This window comes from Liolophura sinensis, chromosome 1, assembly GCF_032854445.1.
Source record: "Liolophura sinensis isolate JHLJ2023 chromosome 1, CUHK_Ljap_v2, whole genome shotgun sequence".
NCBI lineage: Eukaryota > Metazoa > Mollusca > Polyplacophora > Chitonida > Chitonidae > Liolophura > Liolophura sinensis.
This window is the reverse complement of record NC_088295.1, coordinates 22,200,937-22,217,619: the sequence shown is the minus strand read 5'-3', so window position 1 is coordinate 22,217,619 and position 16,683 is coordinate 22,200,937. Positions and strand designations below refer to the sequence as shown.

General features: G+C 38.4%; 1 protein-coding gene across 2 annotated transcripts; it reads right to left on the bottom strand.

Moving 5' to 3' along the window:
• Positions 1-302: 302 nt before the first annotated feature.
• On the bottom strand, positions 303-12,306 carry LOC135480087 (uncharacterized). Of its 2 annotated transcripts, XM_064759845.1 has the most exons (9): positions 12,229-12,306; positions 10,004-10,419; positions 9,292-9,707; positions 8,736-8,796; positions 8,481-8,528; positions 6,319-6,466; positions 5,661-5,788; positions 5,385-5,426; positions 303-2,622 (listed from the first exon to the last, which is right to left on the bottom strand). In XM_064759845.1, exons 2-9 carry the CDS (start codon positions 10,407-10,409, stop codon positions 2,489-2,491), a joined length of 1,383 nt encoding a protein of 460 aa, XP_064615915.1. In that variant the 5' UTR covers positions 10,410-10,419; positions 12,229-12,306; the 3' UTR covers positions 303-2,488. The 2 variants fall into 2 exon arrangements, with proteins under 2 accessions (XP_064615915.1, XP_064615922.1); XM_064759852.1 differs by lacking the exon at positions 8,481-8,528.
• Positions 12,307-16,683: the final 4,377 nt, after the last annotated feature.

Genomic DNA, 16,683 nt, shown 5'->3' with positions numbered 1-16,683 from the left:
ACTCGGAATCTGAAGTATGGCTATAGATCTCAGTGTCATAAATCGGAACGTCAGCGCCGTCCACTATCCATCACGACATCGTTTTGACACAAATTCCCAGGCCAGCTAGACTTGGGTTGGCATCCTACGACGTCAGCCTCTGAGCCATCCAAGGGGGGCATGCTGGAGATCAGTTAGGGCAGTAGAGCTATTGTTTTTGATGGATTTAAAGTCATCATTACATTTCTCAGAAGCCTTTCCAGTAATACACTGCTTAAACAGGTTATAATCTTTATAATTTGGGCCAGGAGTTAAATCGGGACATTTATCCTTTAATCTATGTTGATGTACATGAAGATCAGGACTCAATCCCTCCACTCAATCTATGTTGTTATCAGTATATTAGAATATCTGCCCTCTATACCAATGAAAGGTACATCTGCTTCTTCTCTAACAATCACTATCATGTTTTTCCTCTTCTTCTTCTCCAAGGCCTTGCAATACATCTGCCCACTTCCCCACCAAACACCAGTACATTTGTTCTCGTCCCAAACACCAGTACATCTGCTTCTTCTTCACCATATGTCCTACATCTGTCTCTTCTTCGTAATACACCCTACATCTGTCTCTTCTTCACCATATTCAATACATCTGTCCCTTCTTCGTCATACACCTACATAGGTCTCTTCTTCACCATACGCCATACATCTTCCTCTTCTTTGACATAAGTCGTACATCTGCCTTTTCCCCACCATATGCCAATGAGCCTGCTCTCTTCTCCAACATAGATGTAACAGTATACATGCATCTGACATTTTATCCAAAATAAATATACTCTTCTACGTTTGCTTCTACACCACATACAGCCGTACACCTTCTCTCTTCTCAATGACATTACATAATGTCCTCCTTTTCTTTCACATGTGAAAGGGCATCTCTTCGTCAATATGTACAAGCATATCTGCCGTCTTCTTTGACATTTGCAAATGCATCTGCTCTCTGCTTTAACATCTGCGAGTACATTTGCCCTTTCTTCAACATATGTACAGTTGTCATCTTCTTCAACATTTTCAAGGACATCTGCACTCTTCTTCACCATTTCTTACATACGTGTTCTTCATGTAACATGTAACTATGCTTTCATTCACTCTATTCCAAAACAATTATCAAATACCTGCCAGTGTATCTACACTTTTAGAACACTTGCCCTTGTATATTTCTACTCTCTGTGTACCTGCTTTTTTTTTCTTCCCAATAACAGACAATAACCAAAAAAAGCTTTTAACAAATTCCCACTTAACTTTTAAGAGTTTCTTTCTGTGTGGCTGGCAGGAATCACTGAGTGTTTCAAAATATAGCAAGCCTGGGAACAAATCCTAATCAGAACTTAATCACAATCAGAACATTAAGTTATCAAATTCAATTAGTAAATAACATTTAGGTAAAACTATAATAACTGTGTATTAACAAATAAGCGGTTTGATTGGGTATGGCTAGGAAGATCTCTGCAAAATTCACAATCTTCACAATCTGTGGCCTGAAACCTCAAAGTATTCCCTCAGAAGTTCTTTACTGAGACTCATCTCCAGTATAGCCCAGGCTAAAAAATCAATTCTTTACCACTTGTTGCTCTTTCTGAGATCTCTAGTACTGCTTTACTGGCATGTGTCAAGCCCTCTATTGGGCTCTGTGCCCAAGACTTGTTAAGGTGTAACATCATTGCCAGGAGGCGTGAATGTAGTTCCGATAGCTTACATATCCTAGCTTCTAGGTGAAGGTGCAGGCCCCACATATTCAGCTACATGTAATGCCTGTTGACTTATGTGATTCCCACATCAGCCACCTAAGCCCAGATTTAACAAACGGGCTTTTTAAACTGCATGAAGCCTGAAGTTCCAACATGGGTCGTTCTTCTTTTCTTCCTCTGGGTACTGAGTCTGTAGGTATTTGGTATTACAAGGTGAGACATCCAAAACAAGGGCCAGGAATCCTACTTCCACAAAGTTTTGGGCTACGCTAGGCTTCTTTGCATTGCTCATCTCTTCTTCGCACAACACTGCCTTAGTGATTTGGGAAACCCAGTGACATCACCAAGAATGTATCAAAAAAATTAGTCTGTATTACCTGAGTATTTAATCCATACTGTCTCAGGCAGACTTTATATATCACCTTTACATGGACTTACTATACATGTAATAGTAGCAATTATATACATTTTTCATGAATCAAAGATTACAAAAATATACTGAAAAGGAAATCATCTCTGGAATTCAAATTCTTCACTAACAATGGGTATATGAAGACATGGAAAATGTTAAGAGAACAACACTCTACTGATCTAAAAGAGCCACAAAAAGCAGATCTCCTTAATAATATTACAAATTACATGTACATAAACGACTCCCGGTCTGTGAATATTTTTACAATACACAGCTATTCAAAAAGAACACATGATATAGAGTCAAATAATAAGATAAGCAAACAAATCCCTGGTGTCTGCCGTGTCACATTACCCATTGGTTTGTCCGTCTGGCTTCAAGGGGAGGTTTACACTTTCGGCTGTAGGATACAGCGCTCGCAGCATTTCTTCACGGGCAAACGACGGAACGTTGCTAACAAACACACATCTTGACTCAAAGATACCTGCAAAACAATGTTCAAATCTCAAAAATATACATCTTGTGACCAAATTCAGTTTCGAATCACAGGCTGAAAGTCAGTATCGGTATGGGACGCCACATCATCTTCCGACATCTTCTTCATTACGAAACTTCGCTGAAACCCCTTTCTTAAGGCTGACAACAACAGCCAACTGTTCTTCAATAGCTGCTGAAATAAATGCTTTTATATATTTAAAATAATGCACCATTTCAAAATAAGTTCCATTCAGCCAATGGTTTAAATATTACCTTCATACATCTGTTGTACAACAGTTGTTATTTGGAACCTGCAGATTACAACAACAATTCTGAAGGGAAATGCTGCAGTTGTTGGGATTATCATGCACACCAACCATTTCATTAAATTTATACACGGTAAGCATGGACAACTGACACAACTTGATGTGGAAACAAACAACAATGCAAATATATGGAGAATCTTTATCTAAACCATGAACACTGACAGTTACCGTCACTACCAAAAACAACTTTTCCTCTGACAAAGTCTGAAAGGTTCTAGAGTCTAGGATATGAACATTCTTATCCTGTGTTAAGATGTGAGCACTTATGAATGCATAAATAAACAATGTAGCTTCACTGACATGTGCAGTATACATATATGTAAATAAGACATCATGTAAGAGACCATACAAGATCTGTGTACTATACAGTATATGTCAGTGCATGGGGACAATCTTGGGTATTGCTTCAAACACCGCTCAAGAAGTGTTTTAACAGCTGCTAAATCAATATCTTCATTGTTCTCTATTGGAATTTTAAATAAAGTGTGTGAAGTTTACCAAAAGGTGTCTGGACACATTATAAAATCAAACTACATTCTACATGTGACAACCTGAACTTGGTGGAATTGAAATGACAGATAAATATTACAACGCTTTGCCACTTCACAAGATTCCCTCATCTTGTCAATAGTCTTTGCCATCATTTCAGATATCATATCGGATCTTTCATCTTCCTTTCTGAAGGAAACAGTCACAGCATACAACACAATGATCATCTCTTGATTCCAGATCTCCTAGGTCATCTCTCGTCCTGTGCTGATTGTCCAGTCAATCCATAATCCTGATCTATTCTGCTCTGCTAATCACAGTTTGTTTCAGGCTTCAAAACACATGTCGATCTATCACAGGCATCAATCAAGTGAAACCGTCAACACAGTCTTGATAGCCCAGTGGTGTGATAACACTGCTCCCATCTCCCCACCTCAGCTGCCAACACAGACAGACCATGTTTTGGACATATTCCCTCCACGCCTCAATCCTGTCCTTTCTGCCTGGAACATCCACAGCTGAGAAACAAACTCAAGATGGGTGTTACAGTTGTACCATACACATCATTAATAAGTTCCCCTGTGGCACGCTCAGAGAAATCAGGCTTAGCAGAGAGGGAGCATCAGATCCTGGATAACCTGGTCCATTATTAATCATCATCACAGCATTGAAAGAAGATAATCAATATAGTAATGTTGTAAGCCAGCCTAAATATGTCCACAAAAGCTGGCCCAATATGCACAACCATACCCGCAGGCTGTCATTCATTGGCTCTCTTACTTTTGCTTCAATGCATTCATTGAAACCACAACAAATGTAAATGCGTTACAAAAGAATAAAAGTCAAACAGAAAAACATATCCATGACAAATTTTTCCATGAAATGGACAGTTAGATAACATGGTGTACATGTGCCATCTTCTCTTTTTTGACTTCAATGACACTATCATTCAAAGCTACCTTAAAACTTCAAACACATTCCGAGATCTGTATCAGTGAGAAGATTGCCAGAACAATGATTATCAAGAATACATTCCTAATTTCTCTTTTGCACTTCACTTATCAAATCAGAAATGATCTGGACTTCTGTTTAAAAGCAAACATCGGGCATAACAAATAAGTACAAGAAGTGCATCCCCTTATGTTCCTGTCCACAGGCAGCCCATCACTTCATGCGATAAGCGATGAAGATAACACTACAGGTGTATATCACAACTGGCATTTACCAATAATGTGGACAGCCCCCCAACAGTGAAGAGTATGGACATAAAAAGTTAAAACAAGGGAAAAAAATAATGCAAATGAACGTCCAATTCTTGTCGAGGCTTGCAAAGAAGAGATGCATTATTTAAAAGCTATAATCATTCCTTTTAATGGAGGTCCTTCTAAAGTTCTCCACCTATCTATATGAGACACATAGAAACTTTTACACCATAAGAACAATAATATGCCTTGCATCTTTTTCTTATGGCCGTCACATGGGTAACACAATCCCAATCACAAGGTTACTAATCAAACAGTTACTGACAAATGTACAGCTAAAAGGTAAAAAAGCTAACTTAATGCAGTATGGACATGGTGTTAACAATAAAAAATAAATAACATTTCAACACAAATTTTACACATTAAACTTTACTTTGAAACACATATATACTAATTAAATCTTCTATTCACTATGATTCAGAAACAAATGGGCTCATTGCACTTATCTGCCCATTCACCTGGACTTAAGGTAATTCTTTTTTACAGATATATAGGTGTATTGGAAGTCTATATATTAGATGCTTTTTTGAGGATATACATGTATAATAATGGTGTCAGATTGCAAAAATTATGTAAACTGAATAATGAATATGAATATGTCTGAAGTTCTATTAAAGAGAAATAAGTAAAATGTTTATTATGAAGATCACAACAGCCAAGTAAATGACAAGTTTCTTGTATGAAAACATTACCTGCTGGTGATATAGATCTCTGCCATTCATTCAGTAACCAGTCTGCAACACAAATGGAATCCAATAAGTTTCACTAGTCAGATTTGTAATGCATTCTAAATCACTGACTGTGACAATGATGAAATTTTATTTAAACCTGTTAGCCTCAAGAATCAACCTAAACTTGTATATTTTCTGTCTAAATCATACACTCTGTATAGTAGAATTATAATTTTAGGAGTCATTATTCAGCATCAACCTCTGCTAATAGTTTCAACGTTTTCACTGATATCCTACCCATAGGTCCTCCACCAGGTCCTAACAAAAAAGCCTTCATTTTTTGCCCATTCTTAAATATAGTACTGTTGATCATTTCCATCTGTTCCTTAGCCTCTTTTTGGCTACTGAAGCGAGCTTCCAAATGTCTGGAAAAAGTCAATGAATCCTGACTATAGAGGAAAGACAAGATAATGTGAGCATAAACATGATAAACAATTTGATAAAAACAGTTATCAAATACAACAATTTAGTTCAAGAAGTCATATTATTTACTGAATTACTCCATTATTTCCACTATCAAACATGAAATACACATGTCTAATGTTTTTGTCTTGAGGAGTACATGACTTAAGGGTATATCTATTCAGCCACGTTTTACTCGAACAGAAATACAAAATCCACTGATATATACATGTAAAACTGGTGGCAACAATATGTTAGCCTAAGTGAGCTTTTATAATTTTATCGAGAATCCCGAAACTACCATGCTTGTTTAAGCTGGGATATATTATGGTCTCAGGTTTAAGAAAGAGGATCTGCAGAGCTGTGTAAAGTTGGACTGTAACACAGGACTCTCATTACAGACCATTTTTACATGTACACTGTAGCACTGACCCATTCCAGCTTGTTCAGATGGCACCAGACTCTCATTACATGGTCATTATTGATGCCTTACCCTCCTTTAGTACATCCTTTAGGGCCAAGAAATCTTACACAGAAACATACAGCCTTTTTCAGACAAGGCTGCAGCAGGACATCTTTTAGGTCATCTGGTTTCACATGGTATATAATAACAGCTTTCTGTAAATTTAGTAGATTCTTAGCTGAAACATCAAAATTAAAATGCAATGTATTAAAAACATTATATAATATTAATAAATTGAGTATAAATTAAATCATAACCATTCAATGTGAACAGATGTTTGTGTTATTCGTTGAGATATTTCTGATCCCTAACTTAAGATGTTTTTGACAAAGGACAATGTTATAGTAATACATAGGCTTGCAAGCATGCTTACAAGATACCTGTATCCTACACCTTAAGGCATATACGCAAGTATATATGTTTCTTGATATACAATCTCTGACATATTCATGATAACCTTTGGATATGTCTTGGTAGAAAATAAAATAAACAAGGTTTAGTGATTCAAGATAATTCCACAAAGTCTTAACAAAGATATTTCACAGAAACAGAAATTGGGGCACCAAGACAAGCTGTAACCAGTATAGACCTCTGCACATCTATTATGGACAATCACGGCTACAAAATAATCACACTGAAGGTAAACTGCAATGCATTCAAGACTGTTGTTAACTCGTGTTGTTGTATAGGATTGCGTGCTACTTCAGTTCCACAAGAAACCAAAAGGAAATGTGAAGTTAATTTGAAGAAAACCCTATCGACAGCGCTAACAACACTGAACATGGTTTTAAAAGGATGTACGATGAATACCACTATTATACCACAACAACTGAAGGGTCCTCTACAACAAAATCTGAGTTTCAGTAAAATCTTCCTGGTGTGATGTGATAATAATTTCAAGCAGATAGGAGGTCAAATAATGCAGTTTTGCAGGAAGGACAAGTGCATTTGAAAGTGCAGCATCATTAGTGGGCAAAAAGGTCAAGTGCATTTGAAAGTACAGCATCATTAGTGGACAGGAAGGTCAAGTGCATTTGAAAGTGCAGCATCATTAGTGGGCAGGAAGGTCAAGTGCATTTGAAAGTGCAGCATCATTAGTGGGCAGGAAGGTCAAGTGCATTTGAAAGTGCAGCATCATTAGTGGGCAGGAAGGTCAAGTGCATTTGAAAGTACAGCATCATTAGTGGGCAGGAAGGTCAAGTGCATTTGAAAGTGCAGCATCATTAGTGGGCAGGAAGGTCAAGTGCATTTGAAAGTACAGCATCATTAGTGGCTATACATGTAAATGTATGTCAGCGATGGGTGACAGCATGTGTTTTTGCATGATGTCACACCAGGTATTGAAAACACCAGAAAACTTCTCTTTCCATACTATCCTCCAAAATTCACAAAAGTGGTATTAATAAATTGCATGTACTGTATGATTTAGGAACGCAATTTAAGCTTGGTCTCATTCATTATCATTTAATCCTTGACAATATCATTTAAGTCTTGACAATAAAGAGGCTCTAATATTGCCCAGAAAATATACATCATTTATCTCAATTTGTTTTTAAGATCTCAAGGTGCCATTGGTGGTGTCTGTGATTCATGTTTAAAACGGCATGGCATTTTGAGCGTATTTTAGGCTGTCCAGATTTGTGTGATATTCCTCGCAATATATCAGCTACAAATTCCATACATGTATACAAAATAGTGGGAAAATGGAACACTATCATCATCATATATTAGCTTTCAGTTTCAAATAAAAAAAGTTTACAGTTCACCTTTAACATGTAAAATCATAGATTTCAATGCACAAACACAAGTAGGTGGAGTGCGGTAAACCATACAATTGCTTCATTCAAGTTGTTTAACAAAGCATATTCTAAAGGCATTATTCTGTGTTGACTGATAAAATTATACTTTTTGTGAAGCCCTGAAACCAGCCAGTCCAACCAAAGTAATTTTGTTTACAAAATCAAATGAAAAATGTGCATAAATTGCATTCAAAGTTGCAATTTCATATGTGAAAAGGTTGAGGAATTAGGGTAATAACAAAATAATAAACACTACGGTATAGGTGATTCAACAGCAAGATGAAGTGATGTACACAAAAAAAGATCAAATCAGTTACCAGGCAAGAGGGGACAGCATGAATTTTTAAGACGCTAAAATGTACATATGTATGATGGGAAGAAACAAGAAATAACCTGTTTTCTTCCTGAGGTTTTGCCTGGAGGCCTTAGATGGTAGATTGTCTGGAAAATATTACCAATAAAGATGTACAATTCACCAGAAAAGTCTCTACAGAAAAATGTTTATTACTGTTGCGTCCCCTGCATGTAACTGGGAGTTTAATTAAATTGGACAGTTTTGAATCTCTGGACCACTTATTCTAGAAATTGTTCAGCAGATATTTAGAACATCTTTGACCTGCAATATTTATCGAAATATGTTCAAATTACCTGCTGCAGCCATTCCTTCGACCTCGGTCTCAAGAGCTTGCTCTTCTGGTAGTTCACATCCCTTTAAAGAGGAACAGATGTTTTATTTCTCAAGTGAACGTAGCATCCTGAACAGACATATTTTGTTGCATGCATTATGAGCTGATTGGTCACCAGACAGACATATCACAACATAGAATCCGGATGTCTGCAATACCCACTTCCATCCCCCAACATTTCCAAAAATAAAAGGAAGAAAACCATAAAAGAAATGACTGGACATCATGTTGCTTAGTTTGGCTTCATACAGATTGTTCCATGGGCCATTTGTGGTGTGCACTGAAAGCATTACTGGTACATCCAGTCTGTGTGAAGAAATGTAGCAATCAGAAGAAAATACAGTGTATAATTACCCGTTTGTAATTAAACTTATGCGTGCACAGATTTAGATTATAGGGAAGATACTCGCTAAGTTTCATCTCTAGCTGTTTGAAAAAAGAAAATCTGATTACATTTTGTCTTGAAAACAAGAGGAGAATTAGTCTTATCTGCAATCTGACAAAAAAGTGTCCAATACTTCCTCCTCGGCTTCCTCTTCAATCTCCACTTCCTGCACTCCTTCAATAAATTCTTCATCTCCTTCAACTACTTCCTCATCTTCTTCTTCTTCTACCTCTTCTTCACATACTTCTTCACCTTCAATGTATTCTTCCTCTACAACTTCTTCTTCCTCTTCATATTCCTCCTGTTCTTCAGCTTCCATCTCTTCCTCCTCCTCACCCTCTACTTCTTCACCCTCACCCTCTACTTCTTCTTCATACTCTTCTGCCGCCCCTTTTTCACCCTCCACTGTATCCTCATCTTGTAACTCCTCATAGTCTCCTGCCTTGTCACCTCCTTCCTCAACCTCCTCAGTTTCCTTCAGCTCCTTAGTTCGCTCCTCACCCATATTCTCTTCTTTATTAGGATCCTCCAAAGACTCAACTAAGATACCTACAACAGAACAAACTGTTATATCATCCATTCATAATGTTATCCTACTTATCTTACAAAGTATCCAAAAACTCATTTAAGTGGACACATAAATGTTTCAAATTTCAAAAAGAATGCAATACTTTGACCAAGCATCACATTCTAATTTTAAATAAATCTGCAAAACTTACTATTTAACAATAATCTGTTCAGGTCACAATAAAGAACTGAGGTTTAAATTTAAATCCAAACAGTTGAAAAGTTGAACAGTACATGACACAAAAATTAATATCAAGGATGTATCAAAACAAACAAACCACTGATCTCCTCTGCATCACCATGTTCTTCCTGTGATGTATGTTCAGCAGGTCTCTCAGATTCTAGATCAATCTCTGCAGTTTCTTCCATAACTACATCATCTTCGTTCACCTCAGGTAAACCCTCCTCACTTCCGTTTTGTTCATCCTTATCAGCAGCCTCATTGTCAGCATCATCAACAGGGTCCTCCACCTCATCTACCACCTCAAAATCATCTAAGCTGTCAAATGGAAAGGTATTCTCATCATCTGAGTCATCATCTTGCTTCATGTCTTCTGACAGTTCCTCACCACTTGGTTCAGTTCCTTCTTTAGCATCTGCTGCAGTAAAGGCCACTACATTTGTCACAGAATCAGGCTCTGTATCTGCCCCATTTGTTGATTCTTTAGTGAGAGCTTCAGCCATGGCTGGCAGCCTTCAGAAAAAAATTGATAACGCTCATTGATTCTACGCTTTTACTTCATAAGTTGCTTAAAATTGGAGCTCCAAAGGTCAACTATTTAGAGATTTAAAAAAAAACAGCGGCATATATTTCACTGGTAAAAAAGGAGCTGAAGAGCTATGCTACTTATTTTATGTTGCTAGAATACTTAAACAAGAAAGAGCATTTTGATCCTGGTTAACGAACCATAATGGTATGCCAGTAATGCAATACTGAATCTAACTACTCCATGATATTAAGCTGTTGCTTCCTCTAAACATGTGCTCGCCATAACTTACACTTGAGTTCAAACGTTGACGGAGCATTTCCTGTGCAAATGCATGGTATTTTGGTGATCTGGACTTTGGAAATAAAGCCTTCAAACTCAACTTTAGACAGGTCTAAGTCTCTTCTTTGAGTCACACACTCAATACAAAGACTGTCATGAAACATTTCTGTGACATACAGTTAATAGGTGACATATTTGTTGACTTGCATAACTTTCGAAACACAGATGATGATTCAGGCTTAGCCCAAGTGACCATTTCAAATCCTCTCTTTATACTGGGTTGGTGGAGTATTATAGCCACAGGGGCAACCAGTGGTAAACCATACCCTGTTTCATGCCATGCCCAATAAGACCTTTCGAAACGATGTCTGCAGTCCAAGACAGGAGTCATCTGTGCCACCTACCTCTCAGCTCACCCGCGCACACAACATAATAGGTATATTCCACTCAGTTATGGCACACGAGCCCTGTATTCACAACACTGAAACCTATTTCAAAACAAGTCTACCATTTGGATTGTCTTTTCAGGGTTAACACACCTGCGCCATCCAGGAATGACAACTTTTTCAAGATCCACAACTGTGGTGAAGGCAAAATGGTCGCTGCATCAGCGGTGACACTCAAAGCTAGTGTGCCATTACCAAGTAGAATACACTTAGGCTGTTGTGTGTGCGGACAAGCTAAGAGGTAAGAGGCACAAATAATCGTTTCGAAAGAACTTATCGGATATAGCGTGAAACAGTGTATGGTTTACCATTGGCTGCTGCTGCGACTATGATACTCTGCCAGCCCAGTGTAAAGAGATGAGTTCAAAAAGCCATATGGGGCTAATTCAGGCCAGACAGGCTAATTGCAGTCAGTGAAAATATTGATAAGTGTAAAACTCATGAACAATCCAACTGCAGAACTGCAAAACCTACTTTCTACAAGAACAGGTTCTCCCAGATCAAAAAACAAAATACGGCAAAGATTTGGATTCCTTCTCCTGCGAGCTGCATATTGCTGACTGCACCTATTTTTAGTTCAGTCTTCAATTGTTGTTTTAATGTTTACTTATCATCTCACACATAATATGAAATGTTCAATGGACTTGGATTGAGAAAGGAGAATGTCTACAGTGTAGCTCTATCAATTGAGAAACAACGGTCATTTAATGCGTTTTTGTGACCTTTCATTAAATGTTTTGAATTATCTGTTACGGGAGATAACTTATACTCACAGGAGATTCCATAACGTTACTATTTCTATAGAATTTGCACAAACAGCATCAGCAAAGATGGGCAAAATGCTTTGGCCAGATGATTCTATGTGGTTAAACACCAAAAGGTTGACTCCACCTTTACATGCATATGGGAAAGGGGATGGCGGAATACAAAGGCTCATTACACGGGGTTCAGTTTTCGTGTCTTCCATTCCAAACAAACGTTGCAGATCAACAACAAAGCTGGTCTTATTCTTTGAATACTAGTAATTATGTATACATTAAGAGCTGTCGTTATGACATTATTACTTACACGAGTATTTCAAATCTTCTTCAAAAGTGAATACGGTTTCATAGCCTGAGCTCAGTTCAGTGATCGGCATCCACGAACTGGTCAAGAACGATAACTATGCTGTGTTTTGAAGATTTACTGCACGCTTGTCACAGCAGATGACAATTTTTTTTTACCAATGATGGCAGTGAAACTAGGAATTGGTGCTTTGTGGTATATACTTCAAAAACAAGTACCATCCAACTACGGTACATTAACGATTCCATTTTCTTTTGTACGTAACCGGTACATGGCAGACTAGAGAACTTTTCCAGCCTCGAATCAAAGGGTCTTAAAATTCTCATATTACTGGTTGAGATAATCCATGTTGCATACAGTGAATATAGACTTAAAATGAAAATTCTCTGCAATACCAGTAGCCAACTTTGTCTCTCTCTCCACCTTTAGACCAAAAAGTAGAAACAACGAATAGAGGTATTTAAGCGTCTCTTAAAGTCTGAAAGTACAAATTTCTATTCTGCAATATCTTTAATCGTTCAAGTTATTTTAAACATAACAATGCTGCAGTGTAAGGCTCAATAATCTTTTTAAAACAGCAAATAGGACCTATGCACAACGTAGGCCTATATAAACAGATCAGTGTTTAAGAGCTGACCTAATTATATGCCAAGACAATGACATGGACTAAAGCGTGCAAATCTCTATTTATATCTTATCATTTAGAACGGTCCTTAGGCCTATGTGTCCATCTGGGGCACCCCCCCTTTCCGTTTTGTGTGTGTGTTTTTTTTTTTTGGGGGGGGGGGGGGAGGCTACGAACGCGCGGAAACTGACACAGGCCTACATGTAGTTTTATAATTCTTACATTATTTAGCCATTGAAAAAAAAATCAGAATAACAAAACTGTTCTGCTAATGCAAGGGAAAGTACTTTCTCCCGACTTAACCAACCAGTCAAAATGCTGATATTTGAAATAATTTTTCATTGGCCCCGGAGTCGGGGGAAATTACTTTGCCCGAGTTACCTGAATTAGTTTCTTATTTTATTCTCTTTCTTCAACGGTAAAAACGGCCATGCCATGTCGCTCGGCTCAGATGTCGCGTCATATGTGTTCTTGCACTAACATGTTACATGTACACATGTACTAAACACTACAGTTTTGAACTTAATTGATGTCGCGTTATGTGATTATACTGTACTTGTCTGAAAGCCAAGCTGCCTTCTACTAAACAACACTTCTATTCAAGAAAATGAGATCATTTCTCATACTAACCAAGATAAATCAGGAAAGACTGAAAACGGGTCAGATTGTGCAACAACTTCGTGGAAATCGATGCAATTAATGTGGACGATGCACTTAGCTATATGGTTAAATATCTCTGCAATGCTGGTACCTGCGGGATTTTTAACTTCTTGTATTCGTCCTTTATGAGAGGAGTGTCGGAGAGGATGACAGGTGTTATGCGGAGGATTCTCGCAGTCCGAGTGCACTGACTGTTGGTTGAGGGATATTTGGAGACTTTATATTCATGGCTGCTCATATTTGGCGTATCCAAATATTCCACAACCAACTCGGACTAAGGATTCTCGACGCCGCGATGCCTGAAGTATGTGTGAAGTACCTGTGAACTTCGTGGCAGACGTATCATGCAATATGAACAGTCATCCCATATTCCCTGTGTCATGCGTGTGATACGGAATTTCCTAGTTTTGTCAGCATCGATTTTTCAAACACAGTCGGAAAACTGACCGTGCCGTGCAGTGCATGACGGATACGTTTTGGAGCAGCCGCAGGAGACCGGAATTCCTCCAATCCTTGCAACCGAGACGGAAACAACGATGATGAAGGTCAGATAATTTTTAACAAAACTTTGACTGGCCGATGAAGATCATTCGGCGTGTGACTCCAAGTAAACATTGTCGCTACGACGACACCGTATTTATAACATGCGGAAATAGGTGTACAGGCTGTAAATTAATTGCACTATTGGTGTTATGTGACGTGTGGATTATCAGTTCATTGTTAGTATACAAAATTTGTAGCAAATTGAATATAACTGCAGACTGACTGGAAATGTCTTATGTGTGATATATCATGCTTCATAACGTGTGTAATTCTTTCCTATGTTTTTTTCTCTTTTACCCCCATATTTATAATTAATCTGTTGGGAGCAGTAGAGCTTCTGCAAGCGTCCCCATATCTCTCCAAAACGTTGAAAAGACGGAGGAATGTTGTAGGCTAATGAATGAAATCGTGTACTATGCCATAAGATGTCGATAATCAAACTGTGTATATATAAGTTGCGCTTTGGTTGAAAATATGCATATTTCCAACGTAGCGATCTAATTCAACACGAAAAATATACAGCCCTAAGCGGAACTGAACTAAGTTATATGAACCAGAGTGCCAGAGATTCTGGGCGTTCTGTTTAGATTTACTTAAAACAGAATTATACTCACTTCAATGCTTAAGAAACTTATGTTAAGACGTTTGCTGGAATAAGCTTGACACACCATGCAGCTTTTGAGGTAATAACTAATGACGTTGGCCGAAAATATCACATCACTCACAGGATCTAACAAATGCTAAAAGGTGCGATATGCACGCGTCATTTGCAGGGCCTTTCTGCATATTGCAATCCAAGTAAAGATAATTTACAACGTCACAAATGATACTATTTCTCTTTGTCGCAGAGTCGGCGTGACAGGAAACCGATCCTTCTGAAAGTTGGCCTTTCCTGGACATCTACCTTTGGAAAGTACATTGGAATAGGGTGTGCATTTGTACAAAATTGACTGACTGGCCGTCCGCTAGCTCCTACAATCCAGCACCTTTCGTGAAACCTCGTGTACGTATATCTCAAGTGCCCCCTATGGATTTGATCTATGGATTTCATCGAAAGAGGGAAGCCCTTTGGTGACAAAACGGGATGTTTTGCAGCGTAATATAAATGCTGGCGCGATCGTGTCTGTCACTTACTTAATCTTTTAAAACAGCAATGGGTCTAGACTACTCTTCTTCGAGGGCTATTGCGGAGAAAGTTTGATTGCCTTGACATGAAAGAGCTTCAATCTCGTCAGCGAAATATTTACATTGAACTTCGCGTATAAGGCATACATATGTATAAGGCACTAATCGGCTGACTTTAGACTTCAGCTGAACAGAATTTAACTTCAGCATGGCACTGTTCTGATGCTTAAACTTTTTCATTTCCGTGTCCACTATCACTTGTTTCTTTACTGGATCTGGTTCTACGAGGCTCACTGGCGTGTACAGATCATTGCGAAAATCTGCCATTTCTCCATGCTCAACATGTCTCCACGCAACTGCCCTTGCTAAGTTTTCGCCACAAGAAACAAAGGGAACTCATGCAAGTTCACTGGTTTGCTGATTTTACTGTAGCCATCAGCCAATGTGTCCATCCTGATTCTGGCATCCACGGAATGGAATGACCTTGAAACAAGTCTTCTTGTCTTTCAGTCATTACTGGGAACTTTTGACTGATTCTCTGCATGAATCCGTCATAATTTCTTACTTTGTTAGTTCTTTGGTGGTTTGTGTTGAACGTTTTGGAAAATGGTCTAGCGATTACTGACCAGGAACGTCCATTCTCTTCGACACCTTGATTCGTGTCTTGTACACGTGACCCTTGACCTGCTGGGTTACCGCTTGTATCCATGTATTCTGAACTCGGTTCAGACATTTCTAAAACTTCTGTTCGATGGTTAGTAACAAACGTGTTAAAAATGTGTTTCGCCCTATCATGGTTATCTTCTAGAGGGGACACGGCTTTGTATTTTGCGATAACAACGGGAGAGTGGATTACTTCTTGCAGGTTTATAAGAAGAATGTAGGTAACCACACTCTAGCCTCTACCGCTGGCATCGGAAATCTCCAAAATCCAAAGGATTGTACCATGTTCACAGAGATTTTCTATATAATCGAAAGATCGAATGAGCAAATCTTGATCCTAATCTATTCCAAGTCTACGTACATCCTGGAATAGCTGTTTGGCTTGTAGTACAGACGAAGATGAAAGTCGTAATGGACCGTAAATACAATTGGCAACACGTGTTTAACTGATTTTTGCCGCTTAGCATTTGGCTCCACAGTTCGAAATGAAGTTTTTTCAATACCAAGAGAAATGTAGTGCCATCCACCCGGGGAGGTTAGCGTGAGGACGCGTGGCGTTGGGACATCACGGGCTATACTCGCGAAAAAGGTTGTTCGTAGCTACGCCTTAAAGCGTTAGGACGCCTGCTGACCTCCAGCCGGTCAACCGGAAATCCTCGCCTGCTGACAGTGCTGATAAGACACTCGTCCCTTACACTAGAACACTGTAGTACATGTACGTGTCCATACGTGCATCGTCCAATGAGTTTGAACAGAATTAAATTTATCATCTGCAAAATGTATGACAATACTTTACTTTCGTATAATAAAAAGTCTAAGTAACAATTTCACAAAATAGGGTC